This window comes from Hibiscus syriacus, unplaced genomic scaffold (assembly GCF_006381635.1).
Source record: "Hibiscus syriacus cultivar Baekdansim isolate YM2019G1 unplaced genomic scaffold, ASM638163v2 tig00110556_pilon, whole genome shotgun sequence".
NCBI lineage: Eukaryota > Viridiplantae > Streptophyta > Magnoliopsida > Malvales > Malvaceae > Hibiscus > Hibiscus syriacus.
Window position 1 is genome coordinate 1,066,583 of NW_024062779.1, and position 23,530 is coordinate 1,090,112.

The 23,530-nt window shown below is 32.2% G+C and overlaps 1 protein-coding gene across 1 annotated transcript; it reads right to left on the reverse strand.

Annotated features, from left to right (window-relative positions):
• Positions 1-385: 385 nt before the first annotated feature.
• Positions 386-1,050, reverse strand: LOC120131797 (TIR-only protein-like). The gene is made up of 2 exons (XM_039148705.1): positions 569-1,050; positions 386-467 (listed from the first exon to the last, which is right to left on the reverse strand). Exons 1-2 carry the CDS (start codon positions 1,048-1,050, stop codon positions 386-388), a joined length of 564 nt encoding a protein of 187 aa, XP_039004636.1.
• Between the last annotated feature and the right edge of the window lie 22,480 nt (positions 1,051-23,530).

A 23,530-nucleotide genomic window follows, 5' to 3' on the forward strand; every position in this document is an offset into this window, starting at 1 on the left:
ATATATCAGATATTCAAAAGAGAGCAAATTTATTGAATCTTCAATTTATTAAAAAAGAATATTTATCCTGTCGACCTAATAATGCCTGTGTAGTATGTTACAACATGTTCTGCACTTGTTGTGATCAATGTAGGGGATCTAAAGAAAAAGAAAAAAAAAGAACAATTTTACAAAATCTTACAACTTATTTGGAGATCTCCCTGCCAGTGGTTAGGAAGTAAATTTCTGGTTTCAGTTCTTCCTATATATACCCAAAAAAATGATTGAATTGATTAAATATATTATTAAAAAGAACTTGGGGTTAAAGGCAAAAACTTAGAATGCCTTGATGAATAAAGAATATTCATTTTCATTCACGACGACGCTCCACAACATATGTACTTGTCTAGCTTGAATTTCCAGCTTCCAACTCCGCCAAATTATTAATGACAGCATCGGTTGCAGTATTCAAGAAATGCGACCAGTCCCTACATACCCAAAAAGAAGGGGAAACACAAAATAAGAATCTTTAGTCGATCATTATATCAATTATAGCAAAAAGGAAAAAAAAATGGTACTTCATACATACCCTGTTAAAGTGTCAAATGTGAGTCCAACAGTGTACTTTGCCTCCTCAAGAGCCAAGCTAAACCTTCGCAGCTGCTCGGCCGAACTCGTCCCATAATCCATCACTCGAAGCTGTGATGGTTTAACATCGCAAAATATGGGTATAACCCTCTTCTTACTCTCAATGAGAAGAGCAAGCTCATGGAGGCAAAAGTATGAATCGCAATAATTGGGCGAAAAGACTGCGAAACCCATTTTGCAATTGCGAATGGCGGGATTGATTTTGTCGAACAGTCTGTCACCGGGCTTCATGTTTCGGCTATCCAGGAAGGGCCTTAACCCCATCCTGAATAAATGGTCATGAAGCAACCCTGCTATGTTTTTCTTCGTGTCAATTCCTCGGTGGTTAATGAAGATATCACATGGGGTTGCATGGATTGGGATTCTGGGCTGAAGGATTTTACGGTACAAGTTCTTGGCAGATGAAGCTCCACGTAGTTGCATGGCTCCTTGGAGACGCTAAATGAAAGCTCAAAGAGAGGAGTAAAATGGTATTTATTCAAAGCTATACAAATTGAATTCGATTGTTTTTTTGTTGTTTTTTGTTTGGAAGTTGTGTGGGAGAGAACTTGAGCGGGACAAAGACGCTGAGAGGTCGTGTATTTATAGGGCATGGGGATTGGATTTGTTTAATGCCTTGAATTTGACTTTCAAGCGAAGAACTTTAGAATTCTTCGGTTTATGTTTGACAGCATGCACAAAGAGGGAAAACTAAAAGCCTTGCACCGATTGACCCCTCAACGCTTTTCTTCTGCTTTGCTTAACCCTTCAACCACGTTTATATAATAATAATCAACGCTTGTTTAGTTTTTTTTCTTCTCGTCGTGTGGTTTTTTCGACTTTTAAATCTCAAAGATTTTAAGATTTAAATTTATTATTAAATTTAGATATAATGAAATATAGTACGGTTCTAAGTTATAAAAGATATCTTATGTGTTATATAATTAGGCCGAAAATATTAAGAGTGACCCTTTTCCCCCCATCATGATATTGATGTGGTCCATGAAATAAAATTAGATATATATAAAATAGGCATTAACAATAATGCATCTCGATACGTATCACACGAGAATGTTATCTTAAACTTTTAAATACCCCATGAAATAGGAATTTGGAATAATCAAGCACAGCGCACAAACACGTTCATAAGCTGTACAAGATTGACATGCAAGCTCTCGAACGTTGTCTGGCAGATTATGCAATGAAGGGATTTAGAAATCGAGAAGATCAAGAGATTATACACTGAAACCATCTCAAGAAAATCATAGGGATGAGTGCCAAAACAAAAGTTTTCTATTCTTTGAATTTGCATGTATTAAAGCAATTTATTGGGATTTCTGAGTAATTTCACATTATTTATTAAAAAAACTAAAATGGGGGCGGTGTTTGAGTTTCTAGTGAACTTGTTTCAATCAGCCGGCAGCCCCATTGCAATTTTGCAAAGATATTATTAGTCTGTAAGTTTAAAATAAGAATGATTTACATGATTTTCACGTCAAACATTCTTAACTCCTATATGTATAAATGAACTGATAATGCATCATTACATAAAAAATGATTTACTAAAAATTTTATGTCGGGAAGATGAATTATAAATTTTATGAATAAATTTATAAAATTTTAAGAGTAAAATGTATTATCAATAAAAGAATAAAACAAACATGTAAATTATATGAGAATCTAAATTTTTTTTAAGGGACAACTATCTCTACCAACCCTTTATTTATCCTAGCATATATATATATATCATGTTAGGAAAAATCTATAGCGCTCGACGAGTAGCGATGATCACTACTAACGACGAGTACTATTAGTTTATTTTAAAAAAATTTAAATTCTAAAGGACTCAACTTAAAATTATAAATTAGTTAAAAATTTAAAGATAAATTATTTTAAATAAAGGATAAACTATACACCAGTGACCACCTAACTATTACCCTTTTTCATTTTGACCAATATTTTTTTAAAAAATCAATCATGTCACTCAACTATTTAAATGAATTCAATTAAGTCACTTGTCATTAATATTTAAAGGAGAAGCTGATGTGGCAGTTTGGTATAATTACACATTTGATCACCGTTACTTATATATTCTATCAATTTGGTCATAATTTTAATAAATTAAAATAAACTTAACCCTCAAATCTTTAATTTTAAAATATTTTAAAAGTTACGACATATTCTATATTTATAAAAAATAAAAATTTTACTATAAATTCCATTTATGGTTCTCAAAAGCATCCCGTCAATGGTACCATAACCTCTTTTGATTTTAAGGAAAATATAGTTGATTAGCTCATGCATTTAAAGTTCACTAGACAAAATTTTTATCATACTACTCTTTGTAAATGACATTCTACTAGAAAAAAATGATATAGTCTAACCTGTAAAACTAAGAAATTTTTATCCAGTAAATTTCTAATAGAAAAAGGTGAGATATATTTATTTCACGTTTGACATGGTCTTCCTTTAAAATTTTAAAAATTCATCTCCTACCATAAACTTTATTGTCCATTTTTAATAAAAATTTATACTGATAAGATTCTCGGTAGACTTAGCATAGAAAATTTTGCACAAAGAGATTGGTCTATATCAAAAGGGAGATAAATATAGTTTGCTTTAAATTTAATATCATAAATTATTGCTTGAGTTATTCAATTTTTAGAAAAAAAAGTTTTGTTATAAAATTTGTTTTGTTATAAATAGAGAATATGGTGTAACCTTTAAAATTAAAATTAAAAGTTTAATTTTGGGCCATTATACATGGCACCATTTGATTTGAGGGTTAAGTTTATTTTAATTTATTAAAATTAGGACCAAATTGATAGAATATATAAGTAATAATGACCAAATTTGTAATTATACCAAATATTTTAATTGTCACATCAGCTTCTCCGTTAAATATTAATGGCAAGCGGCTTAATTGAATGCATTTAAATAGTTGAGTGACCTGATTGACAAAATTTCAAAAATATTGGTCAAAATGAAAATGGGCAATAGTTAGGTGGTCATTGGTTCCCTTTATTTTAAATAATTTATCTTTAAATTTTTAACTAATTTATAATTATACATTGAGTCCTTTAGAATTTAAAATTTTATAAATTAAATTAATGGTGCTCATTGATGCTCGTCAAACGTAGAAGAATCATCCTATCCAGTTAATTATCCTTTATTCATTTTGTGTCATCGTTTATATATATTGTCACGCCCTTGGAACTTCGACACCTCAGAGCGTGCGGCCTTAGTCGCATTCTTAGTGATTGCGACTAAGTAAGCCTGAAAATATCCCAAGCAAAGATGCTTAGAACTTTGACGGAAGCTAGACAAGAGAACTAGCACAAAAAGGAAGATAAAAAAGCTTTGAGAGAATAATGCTCTTATGATTTCTCAAAGTGAAGGGGTGAGTACAAATGAGGAGGGGAGGCCTATATTTATAGCTAAAGCTCCCCTCAATGAACGACTAAGATCTAATTACATCGACGGTCGAGATTAAATCCTACCTACCAAAAATAATTGGGCATTATCTATACAAATTTAAATGCCACCAAAGTCTTTGTGTCTTCTAGAAGGTCTAAGCCCCCATTTGGGCTACTTCTCATGGGCTAATCTCGGTGGTGGGCTTTGGTCCGTGACATTCTCCCCCACTGGTTCCGGTGACGCCCTCGTCACTCGTTTGGCATGAAATTGGTCTATTCTGTTTTTAAATTGCCAAAGTCCCTCGGCATGTTCCCAACTCCTTCGCAATCCGGTTGTCCCTTCCATAGGACAAAGTACTCATGCCTCGGGCGGTGTCCTGGTCGTCGTATAACTCTCTCCACCTGTATATCTTGGATCTTCTTGTCATAGGAGTTCGCTACTCCGACTGGCGCTCGGTGAGACTTGCCTCTTTTCGGATCCTTCGCATCTTGATGGTACGGCTTGAGTAGGCTAACATGGATAACGGGATACGCTTAGATGGTTGGGGATAACTCCAATTTATAGGCCATGGTACCTACCCTCTTCACAACTTGCAAAGGACCCTCATATCTTCGCACAAGCCCCTTATGCACATCCGCATGGCGCAAAACATTGGTCAACTTTGCAAGGACAAGGTCGCCAACTTCAAAGTTCACGTCCCTCCGCTTTCGGTTAGCCCACTTCTTGGTCCGCTTTCCCGCCTTGTGCAAATAAGCTCGGGCTAAGTCGTGTTGCTCGTGCCACTCCTTGGCAACGTTGTGTACTGATGGATTGGGCCCTTCATACTTGGTAACAACTGTGTTGGGTGTCAATGGTTGTTGCCCGGTCACAATCTCGAAATGACTTTGGTTTGTCGCCTCGCTCCATTGCAAGTTGTAGGAAAATTGGGCTACATCCAATAGCTTTGGCCAGTCTCGTTGGTTGGCACTCACGTAGTGCCTCAGATAGATCTCTAATAGAGCATTCACTCGCTCAATTTGCCTATCGGCTTGTGGATGAACTGCGGTGGAAAAGTTTAAGCTCGATCCCATCAGTTTGAACAACTCCGCCCAGAACCTCTCCGTGAACCGCGTGTCCCGATCACTAATGATGGTTTTCGATATTCCCCAATACTTAACCACGTGCTTGTGGAAAAGTCGAGCGGCCTCTACAGCTAGACACACCTTAGATGCGGGTATGAATATCACATACTTCGAAAACCTGTCAACCACAACCATTATACTTGAAAGTCCATCAGTTTTGGGCCAACCAATGATAAAATCCATGGAAATACTCACCCATGGGCGCTCAGGAATGGGAAAAGGTTGTAGCAGTTCCGCCGATTTCTTTACCTCGGCCTTGTCTTGGTGGCACACAAGACAAGTCTTCACATAGGCCTGTACATCTTCAACCATGTGCGGCCAATAGTATTGCTCCGAGAGTAATGCCAAAGTTCGATCAACTCCCGAATGTCCCGCCCACTTGGAATCATGGCATTATTTCATGGGCTCATTGCGTAACTTCCCATATCGAGGTACAAAGAGACGATTTTCTCGATAATATAGTAGTTCCCCCTTAAGCCAAAACTCTCTGGTTCGCCCCTCCTTAGCTCCCTCAATAATTCGCTCGGCCGCAGGATCATGAGGCGACCCTTCTTTGATCCTTTCTAGCAAGGTACCTTCCATAGTCTCGATGGCGTACCTTCGGCTTAAGCCATCTGTAACACAGTTCACCTTCCCTGGCTTGTATTCCATGGAAAAGTCAAACTCGACAAGAAACTCTTGCCAACGAGCCTGTTTAGGAGAAAGCTTCTTCTGGGTGAGGAAGTAACTGTTGGCAACATTGTCCGTGAACACCACAAACTTGGACCCAAGCAAGTAATGTCGCCATGTGCGTAAGCAGTGTACAACTGTTGTCATCTCCTTCTTATGAACCGAGAACCGAGTACCTCCTCTCGGTCTCATTAAGCTTCCGGCTCTCGTACGCAACCGGATGTCCCTCTTGCATAAGGACTCCACCAATGGCAACATCGGACGCATCAGTGAAAACTACAAAAGGCTTGGTGTAGTCTGGCAACACCAACACTGACTCATTCACCATGGCCTCCTTGAACTTTTCAAAAGCGTCATGGCATTTTGTGTTCCATTCCCACACCTTATCCTTCTTGAGCAACTCGGTCAAAGGTGTGGCAATCTTGGAATAGCCCTTCACGAATCGTCTGTAATAGTTGGCTAATCCCAAGAATGCTCGCAACTCTGTTACTATAGTGGGTGGCTTCCCTGGTGCTTACCCCCTCCAACAATATGGCCTAGGAACGGCACTTCCTTTTGCGCAAACGAGTATTTTTCCTCCTTGACATAAAGCTCGTTCTCTCGTAAGACTTGGAACACCCTTATTAAGTGTTCAATGTTTTCTTCCAAGGTCTTACTATACACAATGATGTCATCAAGGTAAACTACAATAAAACGATCAAGAAAGGGTTGTAGTACCTTATTCATTAATGTGCAAAAGGTTGCACGGGCGTTGGTGAGGCCGAAGGGCATCACAAGGAACTCATATGAACCGTAGCGTGTCACGCAAGCAGTCTTCGGTTCATCGCCTTCCGCTATCCGAACTTGGTAGTATCCGGACCGTAAATCTAACTTGATGAACCATCTTGCACCACCAAGTTGATCGAATAAGTCGACAATCAACGGGATCGGGTACTTGTTCTTCACAGTGAGCTTATTCAAGGCTCGATAGTCGATGCACATTCTGAGGGAGATGTCGTGTTTCTTTTGGAATAGCACCGGTGCACCAAAGGGAGCCTTTGAAGGTCGAATGTATTTAGCATCTAGGAGCTCTTTCAATTATCTGCGAAGCTCCTCTAACTCCGGTAGTGCCATTCGGTATGGTACCTTGGCGGGTGGCTCCGTATTTGGCACAAGCTCTATCTTGTGCTCCACCTCTCTCTTCGATGGCAAATGCTTTAGCAGCTCAGTGGGCATCACATCCCTAAACTCCGCCAATACTTGTCTCATTTCACTTGGGACTTCCTCAGTCATTGTGGGTTCAATTCTCACCAATAAAACTATAAAGAGGGGTTTCTCCTTGCGTACCCCCTTTGAGAATTAGATTGCAGACAACATCTTGGCCTCGATTCCGGGCCCTCGACTCACTGGATCAATGCATTGTTGCTTTGGATCCAGGATGCACAAGAAATCGGCAAAAGGCATTGGGAAAACATTTATTCGGTCCAAGAAACTTAACCCAAGAACAAAGTCGAAGTCATCGAGAGGGATTACCTTGATGGCTTCCTTTCCGGACCACCCTCCGACGGTTAGCTCGATTCCCTTTACGACACTCGCAATTAGAAATTTTTCGGCATTCACGGTTTTGATGGATTCGGTTGCCTTCTCCACATAAAGGCCAAGTATCTTGGCAATTTGTTCGGACATGAACAATTCTGAGGCACTAGTGTCCACTAGTGCACTCATCCTTTGGCCTGCCACGATGATGTCTACGTACATCAATCCCTTCTTCTTCCGACCCTTCTTGACCTCCATGGTGCTAAGGATGGAGCCAAGTTTGAGAGTCTCACTCTCCACCCATCATTCTCCTTGATGGCAGCAACTTTCACAAGTTGAGGATAATATCGTTTCATGTGATTTCCTCCACAAGAAAAGCATGATAATTCCCCCTTCTTCTCCCAATGATTGAAGAGCTTTTTGGGTCGATCATTTGGCTTCCCATGATTTCCTGTTGGCTTGTGAAAGCTTCCTTTGGCCTTCTCTGCCCCACTATTACCTTTGGGTTTCGGCTTGGATTGGAGAGAGTCGGTATTCTTTACTTCAAACGGGGCAATGGCCTCGGCTGCATCCAATGCCTTGGAGAGTTCGGTCACTCCCCTCTTCTGGATCTCCATGTTGGCCCAACGTTGTAGTCCATCCATGAATGCAAAGTACCCTTCTGACTCGCTCAAGTTCGGGATTTGCATCTTGATCTCTGTGAAGTTTTTGATATACTCCAAGATAGAACGATCGTGCCTTAATTGCTTTAGTTTTGCTCGAGCCTTTAGCACAATATTTTTCGGATAGAAATGCTCCTTGAGTTCTCCCACGAACTCTTCCCATGTTCTGATTGGATTCATATTCTCGAACACCTACGACACCACCATAACATAGCAACATCGTTAAGATAATTGGAACAACATTTACCTTGGTGGTATCATCCCCGATACCCATGCCACGAAAGAATTGCTCAATGCCCCAAATGAAATTCTCCACATCTTGGGCATTTCAACTCCCATTGTACTCCTTTGGCTTAGGGACGTCGATCATGGGTCTTAGTGCTTGTGTCTCCCCAATTATTCCATTCAACACGGCAACCTTGTAGACAAGCAGCTCGTTCTTGAGCTCCTTTACCTCATGCATTATTTTGGCCCTCTTGGCCAAGTACATGCTCTCGAGGCCTTTGGTACGCTCGTCTACGTTCTCCGTCAACTTGCTGATGAGTGCTTGGGTTTTTTCGCGGAGTACGGCCTCCACGGACTCCACTTTCTCCAAGCGAGATTCAACCGAGTCTTGAGTCTCTTGGACTTCATTATATCGGTCTTTCAACATGCCGACCCTTTGCTCGAACGAGGCCACCATATCTTTCGAGTTCCCTCGCTTCTTTGGTACGATAACACGAGTCACTTCGCTTTTCTAGACCTCGTCTTGGTTTTATTGTGCCATTTCTCATAAAACTATCTCTGATACCACTTGTCACGCCCTTGGAACTTCGACACCTCGGAGCATGCGGCCTTAGTCGCTTCTTAGTGATTGCGGCTAAGTAAGCCTAAAAATATCCCAAGCAAAGATGCTTAGAACCTCGACGGAAGCTAGACAAGAGAACTAACACAAAAAGGAAGATAAGAAAGCTTTGAGAGAAGAATGCTCTTATGATTTCTCAAAGTGAAGGAGTGAGTACAAATGAGGAGGGGAGGCCTCTATTTATAGCTAAAGCTCCCCTCAATGAACGGCTAAGATCTAATTACATCGACGGTCGAGATTAAATCCTACCTACCAAAAATAAGTGGGTATTATCTATACAAATTTAAATGCCACCAAAGTCTTTGTGTCTTCTAGAAGGTCTAAGCCCTCATTTGGGCTACTTCTCATGGGCTAACCTCGGTGGTGGGCTTTGGTCTGTGACAATATACTACACATGATCTTGTAGTCTTTAAATAACTATTAATTAAACCATTAATAACTCTTTTAAACTAATCAAAACTAGTTTAAATTTTAACCCAAAAAGCATATAATAACTCCAAATAGAAATTAAGTTTGATCATCAATAATAATATTGTTAAAAAGTTAGTACATAATTATTCCCATTCATATTTCATACAATTAATTCTGAAATGCTTATTTAGGCAAAAATTGAGTTAAGTTAAATTTTGATTACCAATTGAAACAAATATCAGATGCAAATCAAACATAAATTTAGAATCAATCATCTTAAAATAATAAAAAAATTAACAAGCACCCCAAAAAAATTATTCTTTTTTTAAAATTAGTAAATTTAATATATTGTTGTAACTAATATGAGAGCCAATAATCAGTCTTTTTCATTCACCTTCTTTACTTTTGTTGTAATTTTTTTCTTGATTTTATAAGTTATTTTTATGGTTGAATTTATCTTTATCTCTCATTGGTGAATATATTTGATTATCTTATTTATCTAATTCTATTTATTGATCTAATTCTCTCGTATTAATATGTATTTATAATCATATTAAACCCATTAATGATGTACGTTTGCATCTTTATTTTTTTCAAATTATTTAATTAAATTTTTTTAAATATTATTTAAAAATTTAATCAAATAACTTTAGAAAAATAATATAAAGACAAACACCTTGTCAATGATGAAGGATTAATATCATCAACATTCAAATAAAATGCAATATTATAACACAAAATACAATATTATAACTTGCTGACAAATCAATTTGATGACAATTCAAACGAGATCCGACTGAAGTTCATCCGAAACTGAATTAACCTAGTGTTTAATTGCTCCAGACCTGAACTATTTTGACCTTAATGACATCGATCCGAACTTAAATTAACCCGACCTGAACCCGAACTAAATTTGATGTCAAATCAACCTGAAAATAACCCAAACTGATTTAACCTGGACTCAATCTAATCCGAGTCGAACTATCAAATTGACCTGACATGATCTGTATCCGATTTTACTTGACCTAACAAAATCGGACTGAAACCTAAACGATTATTCAATTTTACATCCCTACTTATTCAAAAAAGTAATATAATTTTAACACTTATTTTTTCATTAAACCTATTGTAAAAGTGTTGTTTCTTTTAAAAAAAAATTGTTTATACAAGAGCAATGAATTCATGCCGATCGAAATACGCGGATCTTGAATTAATTACGACTGGCGACAAGGTACGGACAGATTGTCCTCTCTTCGAAGCTCCAAAAATGTATGCCATTTTAGGATATGCATTTAATGTAGAATAATATCCTATTTGCTATATGTACTTTAATAAAAAAAATTAATATGGTATATTTATATTTTTAAAAATATTTAATATTAAAATTCTTTTTCAATAAAATTTATTATATGATTTATGTATTTCAATAAAACATTTATTATATCAACAGGTTGGTTGAAGTGGCAATAAGCAATTTGATATCGCTTAAGTAATGTCTCAAGTTTGAGTCATTGTATATGAAGGAAATCTTCGTTGGAAAACTCACCCATCAAAGTCAGGTATACAACCCGAGTCGATCTAGATTAATCAGAACAAAACCTTGGAACTGGAAGGTAACAAAACAATAAAACATTTAATATGATATTTATAATTTGTCAAAGTATATAATATATTTCATAAATTATTATATGAGTATATTATGACACTTGAGTTAACATAGTTAATTAAATACATAATTGAATTATTACTTTATATATTATTTGATATTTATCCACTTAACCCTAGCCACTTTCTTCCATCTACTCTCTCTGCCTTTTTTCCTTATTTAAATTTGTGTTAATTTTATTGATTAATCTAACTTTTTCTTATTTAATTTTGTTTAACCAGTGACGAAATATGTTTTTTTAGTTTTTTAATAAGAATAATTATGTCTTTGTGACATGTTTTTGTCTTTATAACACGTTTATCTATGTCTTTGTGGCACGTTTTTCTCTGCCTTTCAGTAACTTACGATTTTTTGTCGTTATTTTAATTTATCTTTTTCTCAGGGTTGGATTTGACATCGCACGATTGATCAATATAGTACTTATTTGATAATCTTCCATGCTTTTGACCATCAGATTGATTTAGATATATGTTTTGCGTTCGTTGGATGTTTTTTCACGTCTTTTGACTCTGATTTACGATTTTAGTAGCTTCATTCCTTTTTGTGGTTTGTTTACCAATGCAGTCGATTTGTTCATATCTTTATTTTGTTTCGAGCTTTTTGGTTAGTTTTTTAACATTTTCCTTATTTGATCATTGTATGATCTAGGTGACTAGTTTTTGTGTTAATATTATAGGAAAATATCCTAATTATAATTTTGTTTACGTTTATTTATACAAGTAAACATTCATTGTAATTCTAGATATTTTCTATTTTTAATAAAACTAACGGCTTTTATAAAAAATATTATTATAATATTTAGGTTAATACGGTCAGTAAATATCAAATCAATAATAAAGATTCAAACGAACTATAATAATACACATAATAATTTTAAGTATCATATTAAATATTTTATCAAAATGCATGCATCACATTAGGTATTTAGTCAAAAATACATGTACCATATTAAATAGTTATCGAAGTATATTTGTAATATTATATCATGACATTGATAAGAATTATAAAAACGTAATTAAATTTAATGGCTAAATTAGTCGATCATATTAAATTAATTGATATATTTAAAAGTTTAATTGAATAAAAAAGTAGAGATTGATTTTTTTTTACAAATGTTTTAAGGATTTTTATAACCACTAAGCCAAAAATAATAGATAGTTAAAAAATATCAATATACACAAAAAAGTTAATAATGTTCATCTATATATTAGCAAACTTTTTTAAGTAATAGTTTATAATTATATTAATAATTTCAATTATTAAAAACATGAATAAGTAGCCTAACAATTAATTTATTTATTTTTTATATAAAAATAATTAATTTAAATTTAAATTAAGGAGGCACACAATAAAATTTAGTGTAACTATACTTTTAGTATCTCAATTATTGTTCTTTTCTATTTTGCTCATCCTGTTATTTCTTTTTCAAAATTATACTGACCATTATATTTTAGTTTCATTTTGGTCACACACTGTTAAAAAATTAACAGAGTTGTTGTCATGGTATTTTCTAATTTTCAATGATGATGTCTATGATAATATATCAGCATCATAGTTAATCTTTTAACGGTGAATGACCAAAATGAAACCTAACCTAAACGCTAAGTATGTGTTCTAAAGACTCTAAATTATTTTATAATGAACGTCCAAATACCTTATGATCTCTGATGCTTAAATCTGAGACCTTTAGGAATAACAATCATTCATTTAACCACTGAATTAATTTAGTTCGTATAAGATCTAATTGTTGTTAACCGTCAAATGATAATGAAACGAATAATATAATCTCATAAAAGTAATTAAAAATTAAGTATAAATAATGTTATTTTTAATTCGATAGCATCATTTAACTTTCCAAGATAGCATCATTTAACTTTCCAACGTTGATTACGGAAAACCTTTGATTTCCGAGATCTGAAAATTCCGAACATGCTATACAACTCAATCTTCCCTTTTTTTATTTTAAAAAATATATGTTTTCGGTCGACAAGAGTTGGTACTTTGTTGTACGTATGTGTAATGGTCGTAACCAGGTCCAATGTGTTGAATTGAAAGTATTTATGACCAGTTTTCTTATTCAAATTACATGCCAATTTTATTCAAATAATAATAATTATTATAACAGGACGATGATTTAAAAATACCTTCATTCACAACGGTGAAACGGCGAGGCGACGCGATCAAAGTGTATAGCCCTTAATTTGGGACGGGTCTTCAAATGGGGATAATTCAAAAGTTCGGGTTGAAGAAATCAATCATGAATATTCAATTTAGACTTGAAATTCAGTTACGGAATGTGTGGATTTTTTTTTTGAATACTTATAATGATAATATTATCTATATTTTTAAAAAAAATAAAATCAGTTTTATAAATTTCTTGTCTAAGTGGAATATGATAAGTTAAATCTGTTTAACGGTTCTAGTGATAAAAAAGAATGTTATTCTCCTTAGATGTAGGGGTGTAAATGAGCCGATAGGAGTGAGCGTTCGGTCGAGTCAAGTAAAAAAATTTCGAGCTATTCGAGTTGATGAATCCTATTACAACTCGAAGTTGAATTTGAAATTTTTTTTCGAGTCTAGTCGAGTTTAAAAAATTCGAGTTAAGTCGAATTTTCGAGTTTCTGTTTAAATTTAATTGTAAATATTTATAATATTATGATATTATTTGATTCTAATTTAAATGGTTTTTATAACCATATAATATATATATATATATATATATTATATTTATATATATATATTATATATATATATATATATCATACAAATTCGAAATACTCGACTCAAACTCAAAATTCAATTCACTAATAAATAAAAATTTTGAGTTATTCGAGTTATTCTAGTTGTATTTTACAACTTGATTTGAACTTAAAATTTTTCGAGTCGAGACGAATTTATGAAATTATAACTCGAAGTCAATTCGAGTTGAGTTTTCTAGAGTCTAGTTGAAAAAAAATCGATTTTCGAGTCGAGTTAAGTTTTACTCACCCCCACAAGCCGAATCGAGTTAAGCACGCGAACTTAAAATTATCAAGCTCAACTCAAACTCTGAACAATTTCAGGAGCTCGTTTGAAGCTCGAACTCGAGCTTAATTTAAGCTCAAACTCAAGCTCGAATATGAACCTACATAAAATCTTATATTATATTTTTTTAACAAAAACATATAAACATTTATCCCTCTACTCAACCAACAACACATTATAAGACAAATATCTAGCTATAAAAATTCTAAAAATAAAAACACAAAATTAAGATAATTAATATAATATTAAAGTTTTCTAAACTTCAAAAGTATTAAAAGTTTATAAAATATGACAACATATCTAAATTTATATAAGATATCATTAATATATCTTATTTTACTTACAAAAATAATAGCAACGTGTTCAGATTTACTTAAAAAATAACAGCAACATATTCGATTTACTTGTAAATAAAACAGTAACAAGTCCAAATTTACTTGGTAACGATGATAGACATATGTTTAAGTTTGCTTACAAAAGATGAACACTATGTTCGAGTTTACTTACAAAAATGACGGCATATCAAAGTTTAAAAAAACAGTAATATGTTCAAATTTACAAAAAAAAATATTGGCATCAACATGTCCAAGTTTACTAAAGATGACAATATGTCCAAAAACCACAATTCTACGCAGCACATATCAAAAGTATTAAAACACAATAATTAATGATATGTTATTCTATAAAAAAAAATAAGAAATCATTATGACATGGAGTAAAAAATACAAAATTAATTTATTAAATTCAAATATTAAACCTTTTAATTTGTTACATTACCGATTCTTTTAGGATAATAATTTCTTTCAACTGCTTTTCATTGTTCTATAGTAACTAAAAACTTAAATAAGTCTATACACATATTTAAAAGAAAAATAAATAAACATTATGATAAAAAATACATTTTCTTTGATCTTTCTTTTCACTCCATAAAAGGATCTATATCAATCACTTGTACACATCAACATTTATACTATTTCTAGAGTAAGAGAAATTATATAAAGATCGATTACACAACTTCCAACACTAAATATGACCATAGAAATCATATTAGTAATAGAAACATCCAATACATTTACTGTCATCTTAGATAAAATGCAAAATTTATTTGACTTCTCCTTCCACAAGCAATGACATCAAATTTAGCATCTTGACTAAAACATACTCTTCATCCAAATATGAATCGAGTTCAAATTTCACATGCGATAAAGATGTTTCCCCACTAAAAACTGTTAGCATTAGTGTCCTAGTCATATTGTACGGACATGATATTTTGATTATTGATTTTTATTACTATTATTTGCATACAATTTTATTATTAATATCTTTGACTAATATGTTGGATTAAAATCTATAATTTTGGTCACATATTTTTATTACTATTATTTGCGTACAATTTTATCGCACCAAATATCACTTAATGTGAATATTTTGTCTAAAAATAAAATATTAATAGAGCATCTGATATCATGAGATAAAGTTTAAGTATATTCAAATTTATTATTATTTTGATTATATTTTAATTTAATTGAAGAGAAGTTGATTGATTGACAATATTTATACAGTTTTATTTATATTATTAATGCAATATATGTATATATTTAATTAGGTTTTTCAATTTTGATTGTTGGTTAATAGAATATATATATATATATAGATAGATAGATATATTGAAACATATTGATTCATATGATGGTTATGTCTAATATTTTGATAGGTTAGTTGAAACATAATGCCGCCAAAGTGACATATTTTGTATAGACTGATTTATTTAAAATATCAAAATGATTATGTGCTTCTTTTGATTCACGCTTTTATTAATTGGACTAAAGGAAAGTTAATATTTGGTCGGATTTCAAACGGCACCTATGGTGATAATATTGACAATTATAAGGTATTTTATGTAAGCATTACATTAGTCCAAAGATTAGTCTTTTGTTCGACATAACTTATTGTCAATGTTTGATTACTATAACAAGAGTGTTGTTTACTGTTAATATTAATGTCCAAAGACTTGATATTGATGTAGTGTTTGGTATCTTGAGATGGAAATTAACTATCGTTTTTGAATTTATTTGTTTACTTAAGATGTGAGCTTCCGTTTTATTTATGTTTTGTTATGTATTCAGCTAATTATTTATTGATTGCTATCACAATATCCGCTATTATACATTTTCTACTCATGCTTAAGAAAACGAATCTCAAGGAATGAGAAAATGCACTTACATAAGATTTTGGTTGTATGAACATAAACTTTGCACTAAGGAAAGAACAATTTCTATTTCTGATGGGTGATAATATCCTTAATTGGTATAATGGATTTTGAGAGGAGAAATTTGTTCAAATTGCATAAGTCTAGTGGTCATGAAGCACAATATATTAGAAGCATTTAGGGTCACATAATCTGAAAAGATTACTAAGGCTAATAGTTTCCTTGACCAAATTGAGAAATATTTTCCCAAAAACATTAAGGTTTAAATGGCATCACTTTTGACTTCTTTGATGTCTATAAAACATAATGGCCAATGAAATGTGATAGAATACATTATGGATATGTTCATATTGCTTCAAGACTTAAGCCACTTAAGATCGAGTTTTTATGAAGAATTACTTGTTATTGTGATTTCAGTATCACTTCCTATAAAGTTTAATCAACCCAAATGGAGAATTAAACTTTAAATGAGCTCATTTTTCATTGTGTGCAATAGAAATGAAGGTTGAAGCATAATAAGTTTGAAAGTATTCACTTGAAAAGTACATATAAAGATAAAGGAAAAAAAATAAAAGGCTTAAATATACAAAAGGTGCCCAACCTATGCCATTTTTTCCAATTTAGTGTCTAACGTTTATTTTGTTCTAGTTTGGCGCCTAACGTTTCATTTCGTTACTCAAAATGGGTCAACCCATGATGAACCATTAAGTTTGGTCGTTAAGTGATGTGTCACAACCTGGTAATTTTAAAATTTTATTTAAAATTAAAAAAATAAAATTATATATATATATATATATATATATTAAAAAGAAAACAAAATTTTGAAATAAACCTAAAACTTTAAAAACCTTCATTTCAACCGCTAAACCCAAGTCGGTCGTCACATTTTTCCGTCGATGAAGCTCCACCCAACCTTCCCTCCCCTCGGTGACCAAAACCCCCATGAAATCGTGACTGGTCGATGGTCGATCGGCCATCGAAATTGCATGGGATTGCGATTTTCATCCTAGGGCTTGCGGGGAATAAAACGTTGATTTGTCATCAATCAGTCGTCGATCGGTCATGATTTTATGGGGGTTTTGGTCGCCGAGGGGAGGGGAGGTCAGGTGGAGCTTCGTCTATAGTAAAAGGTGGCGGTCGGTGTAGGTTTAGGGGTTAAAATGAAGTTTTCAAAGTTTTGGGTTTATTTCAAAATTTGTGTTTTATTTTTAAAAATACATATATAATTTTAATTTTTTAATTTTTAAAAAATTTTAAAATTAACAGGTTGTGACACGTGTTATTTAACGACAAAATTAACGTCGTTGACGGCCTGAGCACCTAAATGAGCAACGGAATGAAACGTTAGGCACCAAACTGAAACAAAATAAACATTAGGCACTAAACTAGAAAAAGGGGCATAAGTTGGGTACCTTTTGTATATTTAAGCCAAAATAAAATGAATGTTATTAAGGGTCCAACTCGAAAGAGATAATAGTATGTTATAAAGGGTTGTTCTATTTTGTAATAAGTTAGGACATATGAGGAAAAATTGAACTCTAAAACAGTAATAAACTATTTTAGTTATACTATGTGATTTAGGGGTTACAAGTTTTATGATCTCATAATTAGGAATATTGTTAATATGAGATTTATAACATTATTTTTGATGATGTTGAGTTTGGAGAGAGAAATAAGGTTTAAGATATTTCTTTTGAGAAGGAATTGAATTATAACTCAATTTTTATTATCACTTTTGATGATATTCATGTGTTCATACAAGTCGTTAATCAAGAAGTGAATCTAGAATCTCAATAAGATAATATAAGCATCTCTTCATTTAAGATGAGAAATTATTACAGAAGAACAAACTCAACAACCTCAAAGAACAAGTGTCATTAAGAAGATCCATAAGATAAGAGAAATGCTATTTAGAATATTATGTTATGTTTCTCCAAGAAACAATGACAGTAGAATGATGGAATATTATCTAATCAACTTTTGTAATATCATAAAAGTTCTGACTCTCAAAAGTGGATTATTGTCATATAAGAAAAGTACAAGTTCTATACAAGAAAATAAAGTTTGAGAACTTGTCTCATTACCTAAAGGTGTAAAATTGATTGGTTGCAAATGTATATTTAAAACCAAGATGGATGCAACTGGTGATATTGGCAGGTATAAGACCTGTCTTGTATCTAAATGATAGTTAGAAAGAATGTATTAATTTTGTAGAGATTTTTTTTTATTTCATTGAAAGACTCTTTTAGGATAATCATGATACTTGTTGCTCATATTTGATTTTGAGTTATATATGTTGGATTTCAAAATTGTGTTTCTCAATTGTAACATTGATGAAATATTTTATATGGTGCAATTAGCAAGTTGTGTCTAATGATACAAAATTAATGATATACAAATTAACGAAATCCATTTATGAGTTTAATTATAACTCCCGTTAATTGTATAAAAAATTTCACCAAGAGATAATCTCATTTGGTTTTGAAATGAATTTGATTGTCAATTGTATGTACTATAAATTCAATAGGAGTAAACTAAATGATACCCTTTTATTGCTAAATGACAATTTTAATCTTGGTAAGTGTCCTAAAGATGATTTTAAAACTAATGAAGTACAAAAAGGGTTTTTATGCTTCAAAATAAATAAAAAATTTAATGTATACTCAGATTTATACGCATTCAAATATAATATTGACGGTGAGGTTTAGGGCCACGACACGACAGTGGCGGTAATTACGAGGAAAAGATCAAGCGTTTCATAACAATGCAGCCCCATATTGACGGTGAGGTTTAGGGCCACGACACGGGAGCTTTTTGAACGACGACCGGTGATCTACCTTAGCTAAGGGTGACGCAAGTGGCATTAGGAAACAAGAGGATGGCGCTACTATGGTTTTAGGAAAAGGGGAAAAGGAAAATCGGGAGAGGGGCGCGGAGATATAAATTAACGGGGGAAAGGCAAATCACACAATTGATCTTTGAACTTTTTAGGGTTCACAAATTGGCTACGAACTTTCCAGTTTTGCAATTAAGTCACCAAACAGAAATTAGGGATTTGAATAATTTTCCCCAAAATTTTAGTGTTTCAAATTGGGAATTAATTTAGTGTTACATTGTTGATGGTTAATATCCCCATTTGTTATGCTTAGTGAAATTGTAAAGAAAAGTATCCTATTATAAGATCAATTGAAAAATTAAATGATTTATTTTATATAAAATTTTATTTCAAGTAAAAATGAATTGTATCCAGGAAAAATAATTATAATAAAAGAATTTTTTGTTTCAAATAAAAATGAAATGGATCGAGAAAAATAAAATCCGCGCTAATGAAAGAATGTTTAATTTTTATTCATTGATAAAATTGGTTATGCTAATAATACTTTTTTATAAAATGTTTAGTTTGGTTTCATTTTGATCACTTATTGTTAAAAAAAATTAATAGTGTTACTGATGTGTTGTCATAAGATAATGTCACATCATTATTAAAAATAAAAATATCACGTCAACAATTATATTATTTTTAACGGCGAGTGACCAAAATTAGAGTTGAGCAAAAGTCAACGTAACTTGAAAAACGATATTTTTCAAGTTTGAGTTATTCGAGTCAACTTAGAATTATCGATTCGATTTTTGAGTTCGAGTCGAGTTTAAAATTAAAAATTTCAAGTTACTCAAAAAATTGAAAATCTAGTTGACTATTTTGACAATTTTATGATTTAGTCCCCTGTTTCCTTATTACTTCAATTCCTCCTTCATTTTAAGTCTATGTTTTACTAAATTTGAGCTTTATGCTCCTAAACCATTGTAGATTGCCTATGTGCTTTCAATTCCTCTTTTTGATATTTTAAAATTTTTCAATTTAGTCCTTCAATTTTACATGATTTCATTTTTTGTTTCATTAGTCCTACATTTTAAGTCCAATTTTTACCAAATTTGAACCGCATGCTCCTATACCACTATAGAATACCTATGTAACTTCAATTCCTATTTTTTACTAAAAATATACTCTCTCTTTTTATTTAGTCCATTAACTTGCATTTTACTCAATTTGGTCTTTTGAATGTAATTGTTTGCAAATTATTTCTTCTCGTTAATTTCTTAACTCTTTTATACTCTCATTAATACTTTACCCTCAAAATATCTTCTTTAAAATATAATATTATAAATATATTTTTTAATTTCATATTATATTTGATATATTAAATAACATTATAATATGAAAAGAATATGAATATGTATGTCTTATATGGTTAGAGAAAATTGAAAAATTAGAAACAATCCTTACCATAATACTATAAATAATTATAATAAAATTTGTATAGAAACTCGAATGACTCGACTCAAATTTCTTAAACTCGGATCGACTTGAAAAAAATTCAAGTTAAATTCAAGTCGCAAATTATGACTCATCAAATAAAATAACTCAAATTTTTTTGACTTGACTCGACTCGTTTGAATGCTCACCCATAACCAAAATGTAACGTGATATATAATTTTAAAAAAATAGTTGGATAACCAAAACGTAACAAAATAATAGTTGAGATACTAAACATGTAATTTACTAATTAAACTCTTATGTAATACACATTATACATTATATAAAAATAAAATAAAATCATGTATTATAAAAAAAAGTGTAACATCCTCAATACCGGGTTAGTGACCAATTGTAAAGTTTCAGAATTTGGTGACTAAAGTATAAGAATGAAATAGTTCAATGATTATTGGATATATATGATGAAGGTTATTTAGTAATTATTAAAGGAAATTAAGGGTTAAATGGTCATTTGACCAGAAAGATTTTTATATTCCTTTTTAAAGGTAATATAAACGTGGGAAATGTGAGAAACATCCAGAGTTCTCTTCTCCTTTCTTCTTCTTCATACGTGGGAGAGCAAGGCAAAGGTAAGTTTAATTTCAGTTGGTTTATTCTTGAGTTTTAAGCTTAGTTTTGATTCTTTGGGTATTAAATAAGCTTAAGGAAAGCTTATATGGGATTTAAATAATAAGATAAAGGAATTATGAAGGAATTTGCAATATGAGTTTTAAGATGAAATTTTGATATGGTATGGTTGTTGAAGTTTTATGGATGAATTTGACTTGTCATCAATCTAATTAAGAAGTATGAAGTGTTAGAATTGGAATTAGAACACATTGAAAATTTGGTATGATTCTTGAATCTCATATGGAAGATAGGATTTTGAGGTTTAAGATGAAATAAATGAATATATATTGGTTTAAGTATGTGTACTAGAGTTAAGAATGAAAAGGGGATGATATATGAAGTGTTTGAGAGGAAATGAAGTAATTTTCGGGTTGAAAATATGATTTCTGGGCAAGGGGAATCGGTACCCATTCAAGGGGAACCGATACCCCTTCAAACGAACAAAATTTCCAGAATGTCATGAGGGAATCGATACCCCCTTAGTAGGGAACCGATTCCCCCTAAAGGAAAAATGGGAATATTGGTTTAATAAGTTCGTTTAAGTTGCTAGTATCCAATTACAAGGTGTAGGTATCTAATAATTGCCTCAAAATGTACATTTATGTAGATTCTGCGAGTAAGCAATTTCGGAACATTTGGCAAGTAAGATCGATCAAGGGAAAGATAAGAGATTGAAATTGACTAGTGAGGCCAAGGTGAGTGCATACTAGTGATATGTAGTGTTTAATGGAAATAAGACTTGCGATGAGTCTATTTCCTAGAGTAATATACATGAAGTCATGGACATGATTATGTGTAGTTATAATTATATGTGATTATCTGTATTACATTGATTGTATGTATGCATGACTAAAGATAATGATATGCTTTGTATATGCTATATGATGTATGTAAGACTTTAATATGTAATAATGGAAGAACATGAAATAAGTTATATGATAGAGTCATAAGAAATGAAATGAACATGAGAGAATAAGATAATCAAGTATAAGTTATATGATATGGTATAAGTGATTATACAAGAAATGTTAGGAGACTCTAAGAGAATAGTATGAATTCGAAGGCATAAATAAGGATACATAAGTAATATAGGGAAGATTGATAAATTAAAGGAAACTATGGTTTATGTATTATAGTGAAGAGCTACAAAGTTTTATTAAAGAGTATTGGGGAAGTCATGAGAAATTGAACTAAATAAATAGATGGTTTATGTGAGTGGAAAAGGAAAATGATATAAAATAAATGGAAATTATTTATAAGATAGCATGAGACTAATTGAACATGTAATATAAACTTTATAAAGGAGTACTTGGGTAAAATCATTATATGATACAATTATAGAGTATTACTATACAAATTATATTAAAATATGATATATGAGAATATGAGTAAGTTTATAGGATATTGATAGGACATATAAGAATATTTAAATGTATGCTGATATGAAAAAGGGAATACAAAGAAATGGAGCATAAGGTAGATAATATGATATCTGTTATTATATATATATGATATATGTCATCAGGTAATATGAAAGGACTCTGAAAATTGATATAAGCTACGTGAAAGTGTTCTAGGTGTTTCTATATGTTATATGAAGTATATGATATTATGTAAACAAGATATGATAAGTATGTTTACATGAATAAATGTGAATTATATGGAAATGATCTACGTGTAAGTGAACTATGTGACTATGTGATAATATGAAAAGAAGCTATGTGATACGTGATATGTGAAAGTGAATTACAAGTTTATGTGAATATTTGAAATGAAATAAATGATAACGCCCATGTTATGTGTCATGAGAGCTAGGGGTATAGTTGGCATGCCAAGAGTCGAGGGTCTACGCGGTCCTTCGGGACATATGTATATTCTTTGGAACATGTGTGAAGTCTTGAAAGACACATACTTGATCCCTAGTATATGTATATGATTCTTAAGGAATAATATGTGGTCCTTATGGACATTATTATATGGCACTACGGTGCAATTATACGCGGTCCTTCGGGATATATATATATTCTGTGGAACATGTGTGAAGTCTTGAAAGAAACATACTTGATCCCTAGTATATGTATATGATTCTTAAGGAATAATATGTGGTCCTTATGGACATTATTATATGGTACTACGGTGCAATTCTACGCGGCACTTCGGTGCAATTATACGAGCTGTGGTGACAGCATTAGTGCACAACCTCTATAGACTCACATATCGATAGTTCTCACATATGTACATGGGCTAATCTAGAGATATGAACAAATATATGTTAGTGGTATGATAAATGTTATAGAAATGATATGATGTTGTGTGTGTATAGTGTTTGATTGAAAAGGTTAACCATAAAAGTATGTGATTACATGATAAACTGTTAATGATGAATTATGTGTATGTATATATTTACTGTAATTAATCTGATATGATTTTATATGATACGA